General features: G+C 35.7%; 1 protein-coding gene across 1 annotated transcript in view; it reads left to right on the forward strand.

Annotated features, from left to right (window-relative positions):
* EYS (eyes shut homolog) overlaps positions 1 to 22,825 on the forward strand; it is an 863,631-nt gene that overhangs the window by 697,087 nt on the left and 143,719 nt on the right. Inside the window, exons 38-39 of the mRNA XM_064650232.1 lie at positions 8,610 to 8,774; positions 16,152 to 16,305. Coding sequence (XP_064506302.1) covers positions 8,610 to 8,774; positions 16,152 to 16,305 — 319 coding nt within the window. The remainder of the gene's footprint in view (positions 1 to 8,609; positions 8,775 to 16,151; positions 16,306 to 22,825) is intronic.

Below are 22,825 nucleotides of genomic sequence, written 5' to 3' on the forward strand. Positions count from 1 at the left end.
GATAAAATTAAAATGACTGAAAATGCATTGATACCCCATAAAGCAAAAGGTGGTCTTGGAACTTTGATAACCATAAAAATTACAAACATACAAATAAAATATGTCAACATTTAGCTGACACTCACTGTAAACCAACAGAAAATTAAGCTATTGGGCTCATTCATTTGTGTAAACAAACAGTTCTCATTACAATGAGTAATGTATGATCTTTAGCACATCAACTTGTTATGAAAAGTCTGAGTTTCCCGACATATTATGACAGATGTCTTTTTTCCCCTCCCGAAAGCCAACATTTTACTTCATTCACTTCTTTTACCAGTTCATTAAATGTGAACCTAAACTGTGAAAGCTCATGTTTGAGTGCACCTTCTCTGTTTTACAGAACAAATATATTAATGAGGGAACTTCAAAAGATTTTTACAAGTCCTTGCTGCATTAAAATTTGCCATAAAATGTGAAGGTGTCACAGCGACCTTCAAAGAAAGCCAAGGTTTCAGCATCAAATATAGTAGGGCATTATGACAACTCCATACAGTAGTCCATTGTGACAACTCCCACTGATATTAAAAGTCCGTCTTAAATTTTTTCCTGTAATTGGGAAAGATAGAAATATATAAATTAGGATATAAAGCACCTTCATTTCCCTCCTAGATGGAGCAGTTTTTAAAAATAGATAAAACTCTGGTGTTTTTGCAGGAAGATCATATTTCCTGTCAAATATGTTGAGCTTGAAAAAAATATTAGATAATAGCTTCCCAATTTCCTCTATGTCAAATTCAGGAAAAGAGTTAAGCACTTATTCATCATTTTGAATGCAGGTGGTAAAATACATCTGATTAGGTACAAGTATCAATTAGGAACATTCTTTCCGCTTCAAAATCCAATGCACTTAGGAGCAAAGTAATAAATTTTGGAGATGAAGCTAATCAAATGGAAAAAGATAAATCACTGTGTTGTTTTCAAAACTATCAAAAACAGGCAGTAAGATGCTAATTCTGTTTGTGGTTTTGGACTAGATTGTTTGGGATTTTTTCAACACCCAACATCTTGACTATTTTTTATCCTTCTGTTGAGGTACTACTGTCTTTCCCATTTTCACAAAATCTTGAATTGAATATGAACTAATAATTTCCTTTTTCTTTTTTCATGACAGTCTGTTTTACTTGCTTACAGATCTGGTCTTCCTTTACATGTCTATGTAATATCCAGAAAAAATAACAGCAGTTAATAACTGCACAGCACTTCTCATTTGAACAGTTTAGCATGTTTTATGCCCATTAACTGAATAAGCTTCTTCTTATTCTGTGAGACAGATAATTTTCTTTCATTTCACAGACACACAGGAGTTGTCTGAATTCTTATCTCTTATAAACTAATGCAGTTATAACTTTACTGATGTACAACAACCAAGAGTCTAGGCAAAAAAAAATTCTTCCCTCCTAAAATGTGAGATTGGAAGATGAATATTGAGGCCTTCGAAACAGGAATATGAAAAATATATTTTTTCTTCTTCTTGTGGCTCTTTTTCCAAAAGTATACGAACATCAAACTGCTTTACTATGATCTTTTTTTGTCAGACATGCAGCTAACTCTTGAACTTCTTAGTATCTAAGGAATGCTAGAACTATCAACAGATAATTTTTTTTACTTGAAATAAAACTAATAGCATATTTACATTGCCTTGATCTACTTTTTACAATACAGCTGTCAAAAGAGGAGGGTAACTCTACTCACTAGGTAATGACAATCGCTGTGTTTCAGATATCTATGGAATCATTCATTTCCTTTATGTTAAATGTCTGCCTCTCTCTTATCTTCTGTCGTGTGATCTTAGTAGTAACACCAAAAGCAGAACAAATCACACAGAAATTACAAGTCAGATCAGGCCAGGAGGACATCTAGTTCAATATCCTTTCTCAGAGCAAAATCAATCACACTTTGAAAAGGATATGTAAACCAGGACAACTGTGATTTTTTTCCCCAACTGCATTACTTCAGCTTCCACCAGTCCGTGAGACTTGAATTTACTGAGCTGTGGTTCAGTCATAATTTCTAGTCTGGTGGATTGGTTTCCCTGTGTTGTTCTTAATTTTTCATTATTTTTTAATATACTTTTGACCCATAAAATATCTTTTGGCAATAAATTACCCGAAACAATCTGCAAAAAGTTAGTAAGAATATCATGGAATCATAGAATCAACCAGGTTGGAAAAGACCTCCAAGATCATCAAGTCCAACCCTTGATCCAACACCGCTGTGGTTATTAGACCATGGCATTAAGTGTCACATCCAGTCTTATCTTAAAAACCTCCAAGGGCGGTGAACCCACCACCTCCCTGGGCAGCCCATTCCAATGTCTCATCACTCTCTCTGTAAAAAATTTCTTCCTAATATCCAGCTTCAGCCTCTCCTGGTAAAGCTTAAGACCACACCCTCTTGTCCTACTGCTGAACTCCTTTCAGTAGTTGTAGGGAGTGATGAGATCTCTCCTGAGCCTCCTCTTCTCCAGGCTAGACAACCCCAGTTCCCTCAGCCTCTCCTCACAGGACTTGTGCTTGAGTCCCTTCACCAGCCTTGTTGCTCTTCTCTGGACCTGCTCCAGCACCTCAATATCCTTCCTGAACTGAGGGGCTCAGAGCTGGACACAGTACTCAAGGTGTGGCCTCACCAGCACTGAGTAGAGGGGAAGAATCTTTTCCCTGGTCCTGCTGGCCACACTGTTCCTGATCCAGCCAGGATGCCATTGGCCTTCTGGGCCACCTGGGCACACTGCTGGCTCATGTTCAGCCTCCTGTCAATCCAAACTCCCAGCTCCCTTTCTGCCTGGCTGCTGTCCATCCACTCTGTGCCCAGCCTGTAGTGCTGCATGGGGTTGTTGTGGCCAAAGTGCAGGACCTGGCAGTTGGCTTTATTGAACCTCATCTCGTTGGAATTAGACCATCTCTCCAGCTTGTCCAGGTCCCTCTGCAGAGCCCTCCTGCCTTCCAGCTGACCAACACTCCCCCGCAACTTGGTGTCATCTGCAAATTTGCTAATGGTACACTCAATCCCCTCATCCAGATCATCAAGAAAGATATTAAACAGAACCGGGCCCAACACTGATCATTGGGGGATTAGTGACTGGCCGCCAACTGGACGCAGCACCGTTCACCACCACTCTCTGGGCCCAGCCCTCCAACCAGTTCTTAACCCAGCAGAGAGTGCCCCAGTCCAAGCCATGGGCTACCAGCTTTTTCAGGAGTATGTTGTGGGAGACAGTGTCAAAGGCTTTGCTGAAGTCCAGATATCCTTTTGTTTTTCAACCGTGTGACCTGATAATAACATTGCGTACCCTTAGCTTCTATTTTTGCAAAACATAGAGTTGTCATTTCTCACTCACATTTTCCTCTGCATGTTGAATAGGTCTGTTCTGTTTCTCCCTCTGGAAGCCATATCATCCCTTTGATCATCCCTGCTTATGTTCTGTGTTTCATTGTATCCTTGCAGACACATGTTGACAGGCTTCTTCAGCTTTATTTTCCTAGAATTTTTTAAACTCTTTGCATCTAATACTGCTCTACTTGTATGGCAGTTTCCTTCAATGAAAATGAATAAATGTCCTGCTCTTAAGGATTGCTTATGTGACCCATTACCCCTCCATGCTTCCTCTAAGTCTTCTCAATTAAATATAGTCTTTCTGCCATTCAAAGCCTCTAGCAATCTGCAAAGAGATTAAGTCAGTAATCTGAATTCAGAACTCGCAGTTGATAGTGGAGAGCATTATCCACAAGACACTAGGCTGACTTAATAAAAGAAAACTTATACATTTTATTTCATGGGGATTTTTTACCTCCTGATGTAGGAATTCAGTTACAGCTAGCAGAAGGCTTTTGTGTATTGAAACAAATGAATGAAAGCAGCAAGGGTGAGATTTGTTTCATATTTTATTGTCTTGAAACAACTGAACTCAGCTAATCAATTATTTTGTAAGAAATGATTACTGTGTTTCTCTACTATTGTAGGTGCATGTGATGCTTTATGAAATACCCAAGTCAGATTTTGTATGTCCCAGACATAATCCCTAGGAATTTTCTAAATCATATTTATTTCACTTTGATTTTCTTCACACTGTGAACATGAGATAAAAGAATACATTACTCTTAGGTGGTTAAATTTGGTTCCCTGGGATATCCTATGAGCATGAGATGGATAGAGCAAATCATGTATTCATCAGTCTCTTGATATTGCTGCTTAACTGACTTTCTGGTTGCTGGGAACACATCTATTCTTGATAATATGGACAAGGTTTCCTGCACTAGTCGACAGTTTTTGTGGCTGAGCTTCTATTATATTCTGTGAGTGATGGAAAAGAAGAACAAGCAGAGAATCTGTCCATGTTTTGGATACCTGTAAGAGGATTTTTACCACTGTAACTGAAAGATGCAAAAAGCAAATTCAGAGTTTAAGCCACTGACTAAATATTCTTCCACTATAATTGAGATCTGCAAAGCTGTTGCTACTTATATTTCTTGTTCTGTGTACTTACAGAGTCTTTCATATATATTTATTTTATTATTGTATTATATTACTTCCTGATCACTGACGTATTTTTTTATCTAAAGATGAAGCTTGTATGCAGGTAAGGTCAAGTTTTATCAAGCTTACATATCTAAAAATACAATTTGGAGACTAAAATTCATTAAGCCATTTTGCTTATTAAGCAGGGACATGCACTGTGTTTAAAAGAACTGTGTGACTTTGAGAAGTTGTACTGTATTAGCTTTCTCACTATCCTCTATTAACATAGTGCCACATTTGTCTCTATTTGTTGTAGTAACAGGTAATATCTCAAAAAGTTACATTCTGCTCAAAGGCCTTAATTTAAGTGTACGTTTTAATTGCACACTCCATCAGTGAAAAATTTTTGAGGACATACCACCAGTGTATGTGTAAGTATTTATTTATATATTACTTATATGTACTACTGCAATTCTAATATATTTTTTTCTGCAGCCCAGTGAATTGTCTTGAGAACCCCTTAGGGTGCACTCCACTTTGGAGACCACCACCCCAGTGTAGAACAGTCCCTTGTAGTCATGGACAGTGTTAGATAGCGGACCCAGGATAGGATAAAGTAACTATTTCTTCTGTTAACCTGTCCTGTGAAATAAATTAAATACAAAATTACTTATTGCCAGCAACCATCTTAAAATATGAAGATCTGTAAATATTGCTAGAAAACAGTGCAAAAATACTGTGGTAGAGCCTTATATGGAGTTGTAGCTGGCATCGATAGTATTCCTGTTATTAGCTTACTGTAGTTCAGCATATGCCCTCTTTGGCTCTGATTCATGGAATCTACCAGTGCACAGTCATACTCAGTGCTGCATGGAACTTTAATTTCTGCTAATTAAGAGTTTAGTAGAATGAGGGAAGTGGAAAAATTATTCCAGACTAGCAGATTTGCCCATAGTATTTTATCTGTGTATTTCATCACAAACCTAGATTTTAGGCTCTTAATACACAGAGTAAATCTGTTTTCTCCCACTTAGGACCTTCATCCAAGGACAGGACTAATCCCTGTGCTCTCAGTGACTCTTTACTGATGTTGTAGACTCACAACAGATTGCAGATGTTGTACAGCTTTAGGGCAGAAAATGACTGTTAAGGATCAGCAGGCTAATAGCTTGCACTCCGTAGGGAGGAAGATGTGCTCTGCATCTTGGCAATTCTGGATGGCTTTGTTGGCCAGGTATGCATTTGTCTCTGATTCAATCTGTATTTGCTGTATCTCTTTTGCTGATTTCTGAGAGGACTTCATGGCTCTGGTGATGAGGGCCTAGGCTTCTTTGGGCACAGCACTTCAGGTGTAGATGCCAAGTTGAAATAACATTTTTTTCTCAGTAGTTTTCACTGACCATTAGTGCAGAGACTTCTGGATGCAGGGTGCTGGACTCCCTTGAAAGATTTAAGTCTTTATGGGGCATGTCTCCTTTGAAGAAAACTATCCCTCCAAAAGGACTGATGAGATTGTCTTTCCTTTCAAGACTGACCAGATATCCCTTCTCTTTCTTTCTCCTCTCCCCCTCCCCTTCACCTAGATGAAAGAAACTTCACAGAATATTATTTTTAATGTAGAAAATAAATTGTGGACAATTAATCTTGAAGTTGAGTAAGTTTTTTTGAAAACTGCTTTATAAAAGACTTTTAAAGAGCTTTAGCTGCCCAATGTACCGCAACATTATGAGTATTGAATTTCACTGAGGTTTCTGAAGTCACAGGACCTGAAGAATAAAAATTAAGGTTGTCTGCATAGAACCCCTCTGTGAAGGTGTAGTGGGTTGGCTTTTGGATTTTTTTAGGCCTTCCTTAGCAACGGGGTCAGAAATCTAAAGAGGTATTCCATATCATCGCTTTCCGTAACACAACATACAAAAAGGCGCAGGTAAGAGAGCTCGATCTCTTCTCTCTTCTGGTGGCTGAAGGTGACAGGTCTCTCAGCAGACGGTCTTTGCTTGTATAGACCAGGGCCTGCTGCTCAGACCTGCCATTATCTCCAATCTCTTCGGGAGGTGTGGGGGAGTTGGTTGGTGCTTCGCACAGTTCTGCTGTCTCGTTCAGGGAAGTATTTAATTAATTTCTTTTGTATTTATTCACTAGCTCTATAGTAACAGTATATATTTGCAGGATATTTGTTTTAGTGTTTTGGGGTTTTTTTATCCCTGTTTCCCCTTCCCTTTTCCCTTTTTCCTCCTTGAGAGCTCCCTATCGTGTGTACAATACATTCAAATTGTAAATATAATTGTAAATATATATTTTTACTATAGCTTTGGCTGTTCGGGGTTTTTTTTCCTTCTTCCCTCTCTGGGGAGTAGACTCTTTTTGCTGGGTCTTGCAATTTGGCAGAGAGCCAGCTCGAAACTTACACAGAAAAATAACAGAATCACCAATTTGTTGAGTTTGGAAGAGACCTCTTGAGACCATCTTGTCCAATCACCTGCTCAAGCAGAGCAGGATCACCTAGAGCAGGTTTCTCACAACCATGCCCAGTCAGGTTCTGAAAATCTCCATGGACTGAGACTTGACAAACCTCTCCAGACAACCTATGCCAGCACTGGACCACCCTCACAGTGAAAAACAGTTTTCATGTGTTCAGGTGTAAGTTCCTGGTTTTGATTTGTGTCCATTGCCTGTCAAGGGCACTGCTGAAAAATGTTTGGCTCTTTGCCTCCATCCCCTCCAATTAGGTATTTACAGACATTGTTAAGATCTACCCAAGCCTGTTCTTCTACAGCCTTAGATGTCCTGGGTCTCTCAGCCTTTCCTTACATGAAAGAAGTCCCAGTCCCTTAATCATATTTGTGGCCCTGCACTACAGTGGCTAGATCTCCTAATAATGTATCCCTTGAAAGTATGAATTTAATTAGACTAACAATGCTTTCATAATTGTGCAGGTCTACTTCTGATTTTTAATGTCTTTGACTTTTACCTCACATTACAAGCAGTTTTTCAACCCATGGTTTTTTCACTTTCTCCAACAGTCCTAATTTTTCCAGACCTATGACTTTAAAGCATAACTGCTTCTTGCTTTCCATCCTGACTTTCTTTTTCTGTCAGGGTGTGAGGTGTTTTTAATGGCTGGCCTTCAGTACATGCTTGTTTATCTAGGCACTTCATTTTGTCCTTTCTTCTGAAGTCCAATAAAAATGGCAAAGAATAAACCATGATCAGATTCACAAACAAACGAAAAATTAATAAGTGAAAAATTTTGAAAAAAAATCCATGTATTAGTCATGCTTATGTGTAATCACCAGTCACAAATCCATTGTATACCTTTAGTTCATTAAAATAAAATTTCTTTGAAAAAATATTGCCTGAACTCAAACTGTTTTTCTCGTTGCTTATTCCTTATTCATATCTCTAGTGATGAATTTGGGTAGTCTTTAAGGTGTGTTGCTCAAATAGAATGTTTAAGGCATCAGGAAGACATTCTGCCCAACCTCAATTAGTTTTAGACTATTTTTCCTTACTTTAATGATATTATTATCATGGCTACAGGGTAAAAAACCCCAAACCATAATGACTGAAGTAATTTATGCAATAAATGTTGCAAATGTTAAGCCTTCAGAGTTAAAAATTTTCTTTTGCAAACATTCACTTCCAAGACAGGAGTAGTTTAGAGGAAAAATGTGCACATTGCCCGATGGTATCCTCATCACAATTTCAAGGCCAGAACATATGAGTATCTTCAAAATGAAGAAAACTTTTTTATTATCTAGAACTATAAACCAAAAGTACTTCACAGAGAAATCATAGAACAAAAGTTCTGCATGGCCACATCTGTAAAGATAAAAATTTGTGACAATCTTTTGAAATTTATTGCATCTTCTAGCTGTAGTCCCTCCTATAGTGGTCTTTTTATTTCTGGTAATATGCAGATGCTAGAACATTTTCATTTTCTGCATATTTGATTTGAATATTTTATGCTCAGTGAATAAAATAGTTGATTACACTATTCACAGGTATGCAGGAGAATGGATATTTTAAAATTTGCTTCACTAATTATATTGCATTTTATTACTTTATTCTGTAATAAATTAATAAAATTATCTTTTTGTTATTCATTTCAGACACAACGCTGTTTTTTCCATCCTTCACTGGAAATTCTTATTTAGAGCTACCTTCTCTGACATCTGTATCTGAGACCAGGACTGCATCTGGGCAGGAAACAAGCAATCTGACGACTCTGTACTTGACAGTGAAAACAACTTCTCTAAATGGCACAATCCTTTACAGTGAGTACCAATGATACTTGAAGCTAAGTATCAGTTTTAGCTCCTTCAGGTCCTTATTAACTTTAGTGTACATCAGCTGGCATTTCCCCTTCAAAAGCAAAATGATTCATTAAAATGCAGTAGAAGCCTTTTGGTATTCTAATGCATGATGCATTATAAAATTCTAACCATTGTTCCTTGTGTTCCTCTGGAAAGTTCTTTAATTTATGACTCATTGAGCAAAACATAACTTACAACTGAAAATGCTGCTTCCTGACAAGAAAGAACATAGTAAGCATATGACTCCAGTTGTAAGTGTTACAGCTCTAAAATACTAATGTTGAAGAAGTTTTGAACAACTTATTAAAGAGAAACAGCTTCTCCAGAGTTGGGTTGAGTCTCAAGTATTATAATTTTGATCCTGGTTCTGAATTCTTGATTTACAGAGCTATCTAAAGTTCTGCAATTTTGCCATATTTCACAGTATTTACTGTGATTTCACACTTCAGAGGATTCTTTTGTGGTCCCCAGAGAGTTAATTCCAGACCTGGACGTATGCCTGTTAATACTACATAAAAAAGTTGCTTCTTGCCTGCATATTTCATTCCTCAATATATAGCATAAACTTACTTAGACAGAAGTACGATTGTCACTAGTCAGCAAGAAAAAACAGCCTTCTCTGCTAGTTGAGTATATTATTGTATATTTTATCTTGCAATTTCTTTCTAAATAGAAAACATGGAAAGAGAGGTGATTTCTTCCTGAACCCAAGAAGAAATAGAAAAATATGTTTACTTGATAAATTTACTCCAGATAGGCAAAATGATTAGGAGCATTCTCAGTTCGCTGCAGCTTCCTAGAGTTTCTCTACATAAAGAAATCTTTTTGATATAACAAAAATAATTTTGATAATTTTTGTTGGTTTTACATTAATATGGAAGTAATATGTGTGAATTCACCCTCAATACATACATATTTGTAAGCCAGGGTTAAAAGTAATATAAGCTTCATGGCATTATTTAGTTATGTCTTTTATTATTATCTGTATTACATTTAATTTAGATGTAAAACACTGTTCCCCCAGATTGAACATTTATGTTTACTGCTTTTCAAAATGGTATCTCAAGTCCTTGTGTGTTATAGCTGGGTTGTTGCTGCAGCTGCCTAAGCTACAGTGCTGCAGACTTTGCTAAGAATCATGGATAAGTGGTTATGTGGCAGTTCTTTATGTTGAAGTGTTTTGTACTTGTTAGTTATTTCAATTTCAAGAGGAGTTATTCGCCCTTGAAGAAGAATTCAAGGAAGGTCACTGGAAGTACTTTGAATATATTTGGCACTTAGTGATTTTGTTTGTCTCATCAGTGCAAAGTAATTGGCTTTCAGCCAAAGTTAAAGTAAATCTTGCTATCTACACGTAAGCCCTAAGTAAGCATCTCTGTGAAAAAAAAAACCCTCCATTTTCTTTTCTAGATCATGTACTCATCCCTCATGCAACCTAATAGTAGTTCAGCTATTTTGTCATACTGCCTGTGGAAAATCATTAATATGGTATTTTTGAAGTGTTTGCTGAGATTTTATTGCAGCAGTATTTGAGAACTTCACATTGTTTAAAACATTTGTCTTTCTGGAGAGATAGAATGGTATTAGTAGAGAACCATGCAGTTTTTTACTTTCCAGTTACCTGCATCTGAGACCTCCATGGGCAGTGTCACAGCTCCCTTCTTGTCCTTTCCTGAACCCAGAGAGAAGGAAGAAAGGAGGATAAGAATGAGTGGTATGAGTTCAGTTATCACCCTAACACTGAGCTGAGGTAGCTCCAGGACCTTTGGATAATTTTTACGTGTTTTCAAGCAGTTGTTTCACTCACTTTTTCTTCATTGATTCCCAGTAGCACACCATACTTACGTTCCCATTCCCTTTGTTATCCCTAAAACAGGACTTGAACTAACTTGAAAAACTCCACTCTTTTGGTGACCAATAGGTTTTCTTCTAAGCTTAGATTTCTGTTAAGCTAAAAAAAAAAAAAAAAAAAAAAAAAAAAAGTAAAATTGGATCTCTTGCTGGCTGTGGAACACGGGCACAAAAAGTAATGGATGACTGCATATCTTGTAGAACTCTAATACTGTATTTAACATTAGTTGCTATTTAGCTTTACAGTTCTACTTAGACTTTATCAGGTTCTGTCCTCCAGCTTCTTTTCCTTTTTTTCACTCTTTCTTTTTTTGTTTTATGTCTCTCTGGTAATTAGATTCCTTTCCAAATAATAAAAATATTTGTCATAATTGTCCATATCAATATTTTTATTTAGTTTTACATGAATTTAAAATACAATATTATAAAAATTCATAAATAAAAATCTCTCTAGTGTTTTATGAATGAACACTATGCGTCTATACAGATTATCTGGAATTTTTAAATTATTTTAATTATTTCTGTACACAGGCCCCAAGCTCTTCTGTCAGATAAGTATATCCTTTGCAAGTTCCCTCATATGCTCCCTCTGTTCTTTCATCTCCATTTTTTGCTCCTTGCTCTGTCTTTCATTTTCCCTTCTAACGACTTCAAAAGAGGAGCTGCTGTTGTCAGCTGTTCTCTTTTTAATAGTAGTACAACTCGTGCTTCTACTGCTGCTTTTTTGAAGCTATGTTACCATCAAACATCTGAGGAATGAACTGTCAGCAGAAAATAGTTTGAGGCTTGTGCACTCACTAGGTACAAGAACTGCAGAATTAAAAGTGTTAATATTCCCAAAATTTTCATATTCTGTTAATATACGCATGTTAACAATAGCTTCATAATTAAGGTTACAATAAGTTTTAGACATTCATAAAGCAAAAACCCTCTTTGTCAAAATAATTTTTTTAATAGGAAGAATATCACAGTGATCTGCTTCTTTCAGATGTATTTTACTAGAAAATAGTTACAGATTTTTATTATTTTTTTTTACATTAGTCCACCTTCAGATTATATATTTTACAAACACACCTATTATTACCAGGTGGTGATGAGGCTACATCTGTTTCTCTGGCAGATAACTAGTAAACATTTAATTACAGTGAGAAATCTCAGACAAGATGCTATTGATATACAAATTGATTTGAAACAGAAAGGATGCACAAGATTATTAAAGTCAGAGTCATAAAATAAAAAATTAGTGAATGCTCTAAAATTTCAATGAATTGTTGAAATACATTTTAGCAGTTAGTGCAAATATATATATTCAAATACATATAAGAAAAACAAAATATATATATACAGAAAAGAAGCCTACTTAACAGGCTAACCAATGGGCAGAGTATGAGAATCAGCAAATGTGCTAGGCACGTCACTTTACTAAATCACACCATACTGTTGTTGAAAATTATTTTCCTCTATGATGCCTTTATTAGCAAGGATTTTATCAATGTTTGGTTGAAAGTAATGAATAACAAGGACTAACTGTTATTTGTAGAGGCAGCCAAAAATAGATTTCCTGTTAGAAACATGGGGAAAGAGATAAGATAAGATAAGAACCTGTTGCCTGTGTATTTTGGTGCTGAAAAAAAATCTCCGGAGCAGTTAATTAGGGATGAAATAAGAAAGGGTTTATTTGCCAAGGCAGTAGGTGATACAAGACGCGCGCTCGTGCGGCCGTGCCTGAGAGGTTACATTTTATAACATTTTCCATCCAATCCCAGATGTGTCCACCCTTTGGCCCTTCCTCTGGTCCGCCCCGGGCCCACCCCCTGAGAAATGGGTCTGGGGTGGGACCCCCCCTTCACCACCTTCAGCTTCATCAGAGCACGAAGGGTACATATTTACCTAATTTTTGACCGTATTCTGTGGTTTAGGCCCTGATATGCTGTTCTCCAAACAGTCTAGGCCTTTGCCTTGACAGAAGACTAAACATTGCCACTGAATTCAGGGGTAGGTTTGATATGGGAACATAGAATGGGGTAAGAGGGTTAGGGAATGTGTAAACAAGGGAAAGGAACAAGGGAGAAAGGGGTTTCTGCTTTTAAAACCTACAATTCTTAAAATATTAGAAAAATAAAAAAACCATTAGGGGCTTAAGGCATCAAACCATAGAATCTTGAATGAGATTTACAGAAAATTACTTTATATATCAGAGGCAAAGAAGCCATTGCAAGAGGAGTGGCTTTGCATATTATTTTTAGTAGATTATAAACCATCATCTGTTTTAATATAAAGAAAAATATACTTACAATGTTTTCATTATTTCAGTATGTATTTAAGAAACGTATTAATGATAACAGTCAACAGACTAAAACTATCTGGTCATTTTGCAGTTACCTTATGTTTAAATTGTTGGTAGAATGTGAGAAGATTTCTGTTTAAATATGTCAGAAGAAAATGTTTTAATATATGCACAACATTTGTGGCAATAAAGATTAGCCATCATTTGAGAACTATTTATTTGTTGAACACAGTATGCATTCATACACTCTTTATTCTATTCCTTAATGATTTTACTTGTTTGCATGATTTAATTTCATCAACATGTCAAAACAAATTGTGATATTTAACCACAAAGCCCCATAAATTGTAAGTGATCATAAAAACCTGATGAAGCCGTAAAGTTTTACTTCATCATTTTCACTTTTAATAGAGTCGGCACAATGCTGCTCACAATCCCTTCAAGGACAAATTGTTTAACTTCTACTATACATAGTAGTCTATAACTTCTGACAATTGGATTTCAGATATCACAGCCCAGGTTTATAGCATTCCTTAAGGACAACATTTTCATAAGTTGTGCTCCTAAATTATTTCCTGTGTGCTCAGAAGCACTACTCTCCAGATCTACCCATATTCTACTTTCCTTTCTGAAACAAAAGATGGGCACTACAGCCATTTCAGTTGTAGTCTATTGTCTCTTATTTCAGCTGGCATTCTCAAGCAGAACATTTCACAATATCCCTCCTCCATGTCAAAATATGTTTTTACTTAATAAAGCATCACCCCATAGTTTCATGGGAATTTAAATCTGGTTTTTAGATAGGCAATCATTTGAACCCAGTGACCACGTGCCTGTCATCACACTGAACTACAAAAATAGCCTACCACCTTGCTCCTTTCTATGAAAGGATGATTGCTGAGATCTGGTTTCTTTGACATGATCTCACATAATCTCTATTAAGGTCAATATATGTTACCCCTGATATTCAACAAGATTTTTTTCTCAGATGGTTCCTGATCTGTCAGTTCCCAGAACCCAAATGTTTTGTTTAGGTCTCGGGCTTTTGCTTTGAAGGTAACTGCCCACCATATATGCTAGGTAGTATATGCTCTTTCACATTGTCTCCCCATGTTCACTTTAGAAAGATTTAAAGGATTCTCCTTTCAAAGGATCTCATACCACCTAGCAAATAGTATTAAGAACTCTATTAGTCACCTGTAATTGTGACTTAAAAGCACTCCCTGGATTTCAAGCAGTAACGCTCACTGAGGTTTCGAGGAATAATGCTGCTTTTTGGGGATCTGTCTGAGATTTTTTAATTTACTGGCAATAATGAGGACCTTCTTCCAAGTTTTCACTAGTGGGCAATGTGAATGGACAGAGTGACTCACTGGGAGAAGAGTAAAAAGCTGTTCATCTGTAACTTCACTTTTTCAAGACATGTTGATAGTATATACATTCACATTCCTCTCCCATTTTATTCTCTCTGACTTCAGTATAGCTTAGAGATTTACTTACTGGTAGAAATTGGAAATGTCAGGAACAGCATGTGCAGGAAGGGGAGAAGATAAGGAAACAAATGATTCAATCAGTTATGTAAGGGTTAAAAAGTAGTGACTCTTTTAACAGTGATAGGGCAATATGTTTTGAAAGAGAATTATCGGACTATTGTAAAAGGAAATCATAAAAGCCAAAGGCATAAAATTCAGTCAAATTAAAATAGCTTGGATTTAATTAGGTATTCAGAATACAAAATATGTCTAAGCATAAAAGACTTTCAGTAGGTCATCAGGATTTGTAACAGACTGAAGAAATGCTATGTTGACTAGAAAGCTGCTCTTGAAGAGGGAGTTTATGTTGTGAACTGTTTCTACTACGAACTAGACAAAAGGAAATGATCAGGCAGTTGCAGACACTGTTGCCTCTATCTGCTAAAAGATTTTTGTTTTCTTTTTGTTTTCTTTTTGTTTTGTTCCCCAAATTAAAGGTGATAATTTTCTCTTTACAAATTAGTAGGATTTCTAAGTCCCAAATCCACTTGCACTCTTTTTACCTTTCAGAATAAAAAGGTTAAGGGATGTTCTGAGTTGTGGCCCCCTCTAACAGCTCTAGGCCTGGCCTGCACAGCTGCTGAAAGTCAGCCCAGATCCCAGGCCTTCTGACCCACCACAGGGGCCTCCTACTCACATGGCTCAGGGACACATTCACTCAACACTCACACACCCATCCCCCAGGCACTCCACAGTCAGGGGTTCTCCAAACACCAGCATAAATCTCCCATATATCTGATACCCATGCCAGGACCTGGGGCCTCCTACCCACAGGTGGTTGTACATGAAACAAATATATGCAGTAAATTCAACTTCATGACCCAGCTATCGAGTCTTTAACTTCAGTTAAATACAGTAAAATACAGTGAAAAAAACATTAACATTTTAACAGTTTGTCTTAAAGGGGAGTAAAAATTATAAACAGGAAAAGTGTCTTACCTTCTATGAGAAATAATTACAGTTAAATTCAAAGGACAAATTCATAAAAAATTACCCAATATAATTTGCTACTATAGGTTTCAGTTCTTTTTTTTATAGATGAACCATGTGCCAATGATCATTTAAATATAAATATTTTGCTGTCCTATTTACAGTTTATAATATACTATTTGGAGGAAGTGAACTTAGGCATCTTTTTATTCTTAGTTTGAAGTGTGCAAATAACGTAGTATGTGTGATATTTTGTAGGTAATTTTTCTTCTCACCAAGTCTGAAATGTATAATCAATTGGGAAAGGTGAATTTTTCATAATCTCAACAACTCTTATAAGAAAGAGATGTTCTGTTATAATTTTTGTTTTCTATATTTCATTTTAAAAATCTGAATGAATAGGATTTAATTTTTTTATTGTTACCTCTGTCACCTTACTGATACTGCTGTATATAGAGAAAAGTTCATCTTCAATTAAAGATCTCCGTAAGAATTATGCAACTACATTGGTAGTAAGTAAATTTTTGTCTTTTGGTTATTTTCTTTTAACTGTTATCAATTGATACAGAGTTTGGAGTTTTCCCTCACAGTCACTCAGGAAGAGTCCTGTATATGGATAAAAGAGTCCTCAATGTCACATAGGCATTATGGTTGGCAATGGTGTGCCAGTACTGTGAAATAGTTTTCTGAGGTCCTACACTTTCAGAAGTGTGACTATCTCCATTTTTGTTTTCAAAGCTAGTGAAAGGAATTTTGGAGAACAGTTTCTTCACTTGTATCTTGTGGAAGGAAAACCAACCGTTCGATTCAGCTGTGGAAACTCTCAGAACATTCTGACTGTATCCATCAACCAGTCTGTTAGCAAGGGTATACTCGTCCCTATCACAGTAAGGTAAGAATTTACCATGGGGTTACACTAAAAGAGTTTTAGTCATATATATTGAGCAGTAAAGTGTGATTCCACTTTTTTTTTTTTTTTCACAATAAAGACAAGTCATATTGGAAAGCAAAATTATATGCACATTTGGAAACTTTTTTCATAAGATAATCTCCTTGATTGAAAATATGCTTTAGTTCACACTAAAATTTAAGATTATTTCAGTCCTTTGGAGAATTTACGAATCTTTCAATTTCCAAACACTTTTACAGATACAGATGTTGTTTTGAGAACTGAAACAATTTAAATATAACATTGGAGGTTACAGATGGGGAGTTCATAATTTATGCTTATTAATTTATACATTGAATAAATTAAATTTGTTGTCAGAATTCCAGTGCTAAATATAGGACCGATTTATTCTTTAAGATGAAAAATTAAAAATGGACATACTAACAACACCTCACAATGCCAGGTGGACTTGGTGATTTGCAAAGTCTTTTCCAAACTACATTATGATTCTATAAGCTGTTGTATCTACATATGCAACTGTACTGTCAGCGTTATACAGTGGTGGCTGAGCAGTACTGTCATTTTACACCTAGTACACACAATAGTTCTCAGAATGGTTGATGTACCATTTTGAAAAAGGTATTAGTATCATGCCTTGGTAATGGATCAACTCTTTTCTAGCCATGGAATTTCATATGTGCAAAATAGGTAAAAAGTAAACAAGAAATAATATAAATGTTGTGTTATATTTTTATTAGTAATGTTTAAGACTGGTAAAGTACTCAGTCTTCAAAATCATTTTAGAAATAATTCTGACACCCATATAAAATTTCAAATTACTGTGATTAGGATAATATTTTATTTCTTATATAGTTAAAGTATCAGAGATAATTGGTGCACCTAAACTGGAAATATTTGTGAGTTGAGGGGACTTACTGCACAAATTATTAAATTACAGATAGTTCTAGCTAGGACTATTTTTGCTGTTAGAGGATGGTATGTGAAGGAGACTGCAAAATTTGCCTTGATACATGCACATCAGACTTCTCAAAATTGCCTCTTACTATGAAAACAGGAAAATAAAAGCATAATCTTAAGATTTTTTTGTGTTTGCATTTTGAGCTGTTTCTCTATGATGTAAATGTTGATAAATTCTAAAATGATGGGGGTTTATTGATCTCAGTATATAGACTAGATTGACACAGGGAAAAGAGGCTGTTTTGGGCGGGCGGTGTTCATTAGATTGTATGCTTACCCAGTAAGCTTTACCACTTCTTTTAGGAAAAAATTTGTGTTAAAATATAAATCCTCTTTTCAATATAAGCAAGGATCTGCCATTTAAGAAACTGTTTTATTTCCATCTTATATTTCTTCTCAGCCACAGGTCTATACATTACTCCTATGCTCCATTTAGAACAGTACTTTTTTTTCCTTTTATGCTGTCTTAGTGTTAATATCTAGTATTAATGAAGCAAAGTCACATAGCATACTTTCAAATTGAATTACTTATTAGATGACAATGTATTTATTTTAGGATTTTTGTACAGGTTGTAAGAGTATATAAAATTTACAAAGGAAATTCTATCCCTTCCTCTCCTTATGATCTGGCAGATATAGAGGTGTTTTCCCTGGGAAAGTACTTGATAGAGGTATACAGTTCAATACTAGTAAACTATTCTAAGGGATTTTTTAATCTCAGAGACTACTCTTGTGTGAGACATTGGTCAGGTGATTGTCTGCACTGCATCAGCTGTGGTAGCATTGCCCCTGCTTCATAAGATTAAGACATTAAAATGCTGTGCAGATTTCAAAGCCTAATAATATCTTGGCAAAAAAATGCAGCTAAATGGCAATGAAAAGATTGATTCTAGTCATAGAGTTGAAGTTCATACTGAAAAATAAATTTACTTCCATCTTTTTCTACCTGAAAATTAATACCTGTGTATTTATGGCTTCATTCTCCATGTTGTTACACTAAAAAGTAATGTCAGTTCAATTTACACATTACCTTTGTTTATTGCTATTTTATACTGCTATCTTTGAAACAGTGGCATACTAAATAACTTGTAAGGTATGATTGTAGACTATGACTGGCAGGAATTTACATGCATTTGAATTTATGGTCTTGGCCTTCGAAACGACTAGTGATTATTCTTGCAAGTTCTTCTAAAATTTAAAGAAAAAAGTATATCCTTCACCAAGCCGCAATAAAATTATGATCCTTCAGCAAGCAACCCTAACCTCTGCCAAAGGAAAAAGCAAACTTAAGAAGGCATTTGTGGCCCTCCAAGATCTTGTATTGTAGGCAATAAAATATGAATCCATGACAAAACCATTGATTTGTGTTCTCAGTGGCTGTTGGAGATAGATAATTCTATTTGTATATTTTACCTGAAAAATTAATGTGTGGGGTTTTTTCCCTGTAATGCAGAAAAAGAGACAAAGACTAGAATAAACATCTATTTTTTTTACTGTTTGAAAACTTGCCAGTTGGCAAACAATAGTTCTGTTACACTTGACTAAGTCTTTAGAATCATATTTGACAGTTATTCCAGTTCTGGATGTAACTATTACTCCACTGGTTAAACGCCACAATTAACATATTCAATAGCGTCCATAGAAGCAGATTGTCACCTTTTCAGACTTTTTTCCTTCTAAATCCATCATGTGCAAGAAACTATACATTCCCATAGTTTACAGCTAGCTATTCCTTTTTCATAATGATATGATTGGTTTCCTTATGTATGGCCATTTTTTTCAAACCTGATGAAGATTAAATGAGTTATAAATGTTCAGTCATTGTCTTTATGGTCCTTGTGAAATGACAGCTTTACAGAAAAAAGTCAGTAAAACTCAAATTGCCTACTTTTTTTTGCCTTGCCTAAGGAAACTAGAAATGTATTTAAATGCAATTTCATTCATTGTTTTCATTTCCGTTTATTTTAGAATGATTTGATTACTGGTTTGAAAATGTGTATTTCTTCCAGTTTAATTTTCTGTGATTTCATAGTTGAGATTGTATTGATCTTTTCAGTTAAAGCTTTGAAAACATGCTTGAAATGTAGTTTGGATTAGTTTTATGGGTTTGTTCTTGAAAGTTATTCAAAGAACATTAGCTCGAATGCGTTTCATTCCATGTCTGGGCTCTGAACTGCATTTGGCTGATGCAAAATTTGCTCTACTTTGTGGTTAAAGTGATGTGACTGTCATGGGAGCAGATGATGTTTCTTCAATTCAGTGACTGACAGTAAGTAAATTTAACAAGCAAAAATTGAGATAATAAGTCACAAGGATTTTGATTTTTCTTGATAGTGGGTGAATTTTAACTTTTAGAGTAGGAATATTGATATTTTATAGACATCTTACACTTTTCTTCTCTAAATAATATATTTTTTAATTATATTTCCTTAAGAAGTTTAGATTGTCTTTTCTGCACAATAATGGAAAACACTGTATCCTTTTCTGTTTGGGAGATTCTAGGCAAGCATTAATTAAAATCTTGCCTGTCTATGATAGCATCACTCTTTTCCATCTTATTTACCTGCAGAATTTTCAGAATTGTTCTCTGGAATTTAATGAATAAAGCGTCCATCCCCACAGAGCTAGATCATAGTATTATGTACATTAACATTTCACGTGTCTTCCAAGTGAGCATATTGAATGTAGTTGTTTCCAGTTTTCTGTCACACTTTAACTAGTAGAATAGATGTGAGCATTTACCAATGGCTGAGAAGGGCACCTTTAGCTGTCTTTAAAGAGTTTGTTTGTTAAATACATTATTTAGTTAATGTTGTTTGGCCAGCTCTCGCCTAGACCATGCAGCGGTACAGAAGCTGCTGAAGTTTATTATTTGGTCTTCCACCTTCAAAAGCAGATGGCACATTGTGAACTGTGAAAGTCCTCAACATGTTTTCGTCCCTCCACATGGAAACTTTGGCAAGATGTAATGTACTAATTGCAAACTACATGATTATATTATCAGTGTTCATGATTTTACCTCCACTCCTACTTCCTCCTTTTCCACAGAAGAGGAAAACAGCTGTTTGAACTATTCTACAAAGTTTTTTAACACATGTGCATTCTTAAAATATTTATTAAATGAATGTGTAAATCACTATCCATACAATCTGTTGGTTTATTTTGAATCATGATGTTTACCTATTTCATTTCATTATTCTAGAGATATGTAAGTTTTCATATTAGTGTATACTTTGAAGTCATCTTTTTACTAGTGTTACAGGTCCTGGGTGCTCTGCATAGTCTGCAAGTATTACTGAAGATTGCATTAAATCAGTAAACCAAAAAAATTACTAATTTTCTGATGTCTTGCTATTGTTTCCAATATTACCAGTTACCTAGGAATACAGGGATTTTTTTGATGATTTGGAAACATCTGAGCACCAGGTTTTGTATCTGAGCAGGTACATTGTGTATCCTAGGCTTCATACTTGCAACACTGACTTCCAACATAACCAGTTATGTGATGAATGATAAATGGAAAGGTGTTTTGGCAGATAACTTGAGCCATCTTGGTGCAATGTCACCAACACATATCACATCTCACCTTTTTAAAATTGTTTGAAGATTAACAGTGAAAGCAGTCTCAGAGACATTGAAGAATTGCTATTCTATAATATGAATATATAAATTGTTAAAGAAAACACATTTAGATGCAGTTTTAAAAATAAATATTTTATGTAGTCTCTACTTAATTTTTAAGTCAGCATATACATGAATCATACCCATGTAGATGTTGTGTTGTATAGAACTGGAAATACTGTAAGACATTAAGTATATTTAATAAATTTTGAATGAAAGTTGTAATTACTTTTAGAAGGACTGTATATACAACTATACACATTTATGTTTACTGCCTGTTCTATAGAAATTGAAAATTTTGTAAAATTATCATCACATTTGCCACTATAAGGTAGGAAATTTTTTGCAGTGTATGCCTACATAATGTCTGTTCTCTGTAAGCCTTAATCCCACTTTCATCAATCCAGCTGTTGCAGTTTTACACAGGTAAGTCACTACATTTGTTATTCAGTCTCAAAAATAGTCTCCTAGGAGATGCATTACATCAAACTAATGCATATAAATTCTGGTATATGCAATTAAAATTGAAAACAAAAAGCTAGAACATTAGAATCAGCTAGTTAAATCATTCTGAGTGGCATACTAGCTGGAATAAGTCAAATAAGAAAATGGATTCTCATAAAGAGTACAAAACAGATTACCTTTCGGTTTTGTTTCAGTTTCAGATTCTGTGTTTGAACAGAACATTAAGTGTGTTTCGAAACATAGGTCACTTTCTGAAACAATTTTTTTTGCTTTCATTCTGCAGCAGAATGCAATATCTCATCTGTGATCTGTCAAAGCCAACAAACTAACTGCTAAGCAGAAGGCTTAGACAAAGTTTTAAAAAGCAAAGCCTTACCAGTGAGTCTCGAGGTGCAGAAGGGACTCTCTTACTTTCTAAACTCCTTCTCAGGGAAGGGTTTAGGTGTGGCTGAATCCTATCTTGGGCTTGGATTGTGTTAGTGGTTTAAATTTAAGGGAATTATAGAGATGATTAAACCACTCTGTCCCACAGATTTTAATGATGGCAAAACAGAAAGATTTATGTAAATGAATCATTTATTATGACAAATTAACAAACAGGTGAACAGATTAAAGATCCTAATCAGAATTATTTACTACAGAGTGTAAAAGTGAAAAAAACCAAAATCTACTAGTAAAGTGTTATATAACAAAGTAATATAGTGCACTGTAACAAAACAATTATATTAAAGCAATTGTATTGAAGCTAGTAAAAGAAACAATCATTAACTAGAGATTGATATAACTCACCATATGAGATAGTGGGCAGATCTCTCTCTTTCTCTTAACCCCTGGGGAGTAACCATAAAGAGGCATCCCTGCTTTACGGGAGAAGCTCCACACTTCAAGGAAGTATGTGGAAGAATCTGCTATATGGAAGTTTGGACTGGGCTTTTATAGTTATAAAGTGATGGACTGGTAGTCACAGATTTACAAGCTCACAGACTAGTTTATCTGTCACATCTTGTTTCAGAAAAGGATGTATATTCAAAGTCTGGTGAGCCAGGATGGTCTTAGTACAATTTAACAAGACTAGTTAGAAGCACAGTCTGCAGTGGACCCACAGCCCATGGCCAACAGACGAAATCTGCCCCACTGGCACATACAGAAGGGAGGGAGACCAAAAAATGCAGAAGAATGGAAGTTTGAAATGGCAAGGACCTGCAGAAATAAGAGACTTCCCCAGAAGTCCAGATCATGGATGAAGATATTCAATAGAGCTGGCCCCAATACTGAGCCTTGGCAGACAGTACTTGTGACTGGCCACAAACTGGATGTAACTCCATTCACCATCACCCTCTGGGCCCACCCACCCGGTCAGTTTTTTACCTGTCCAAGCCATGGGCTGCCAGCTTCTCCAGGAAAATGCAGTGAGAAGCAGTATCAAAGGTTTAGTAAAGTTCAAGTGAACAACATCCAC

Source organism: Pseudopipra pipra, chromosome 3 (genome assembly GCF_036250125.1).
Source record: "Pseudopipra pipra isolate bDixPip1 chromosome 3, bDixPip1.hap1, whole genome shotgun sequence".
Classification (NCBI taxonomy): Eukaryota; Metazoa; Chordata; class Aves; order Passeriformes; family Pipridae; genus Pseudopipra; species Pseudopipra pipra.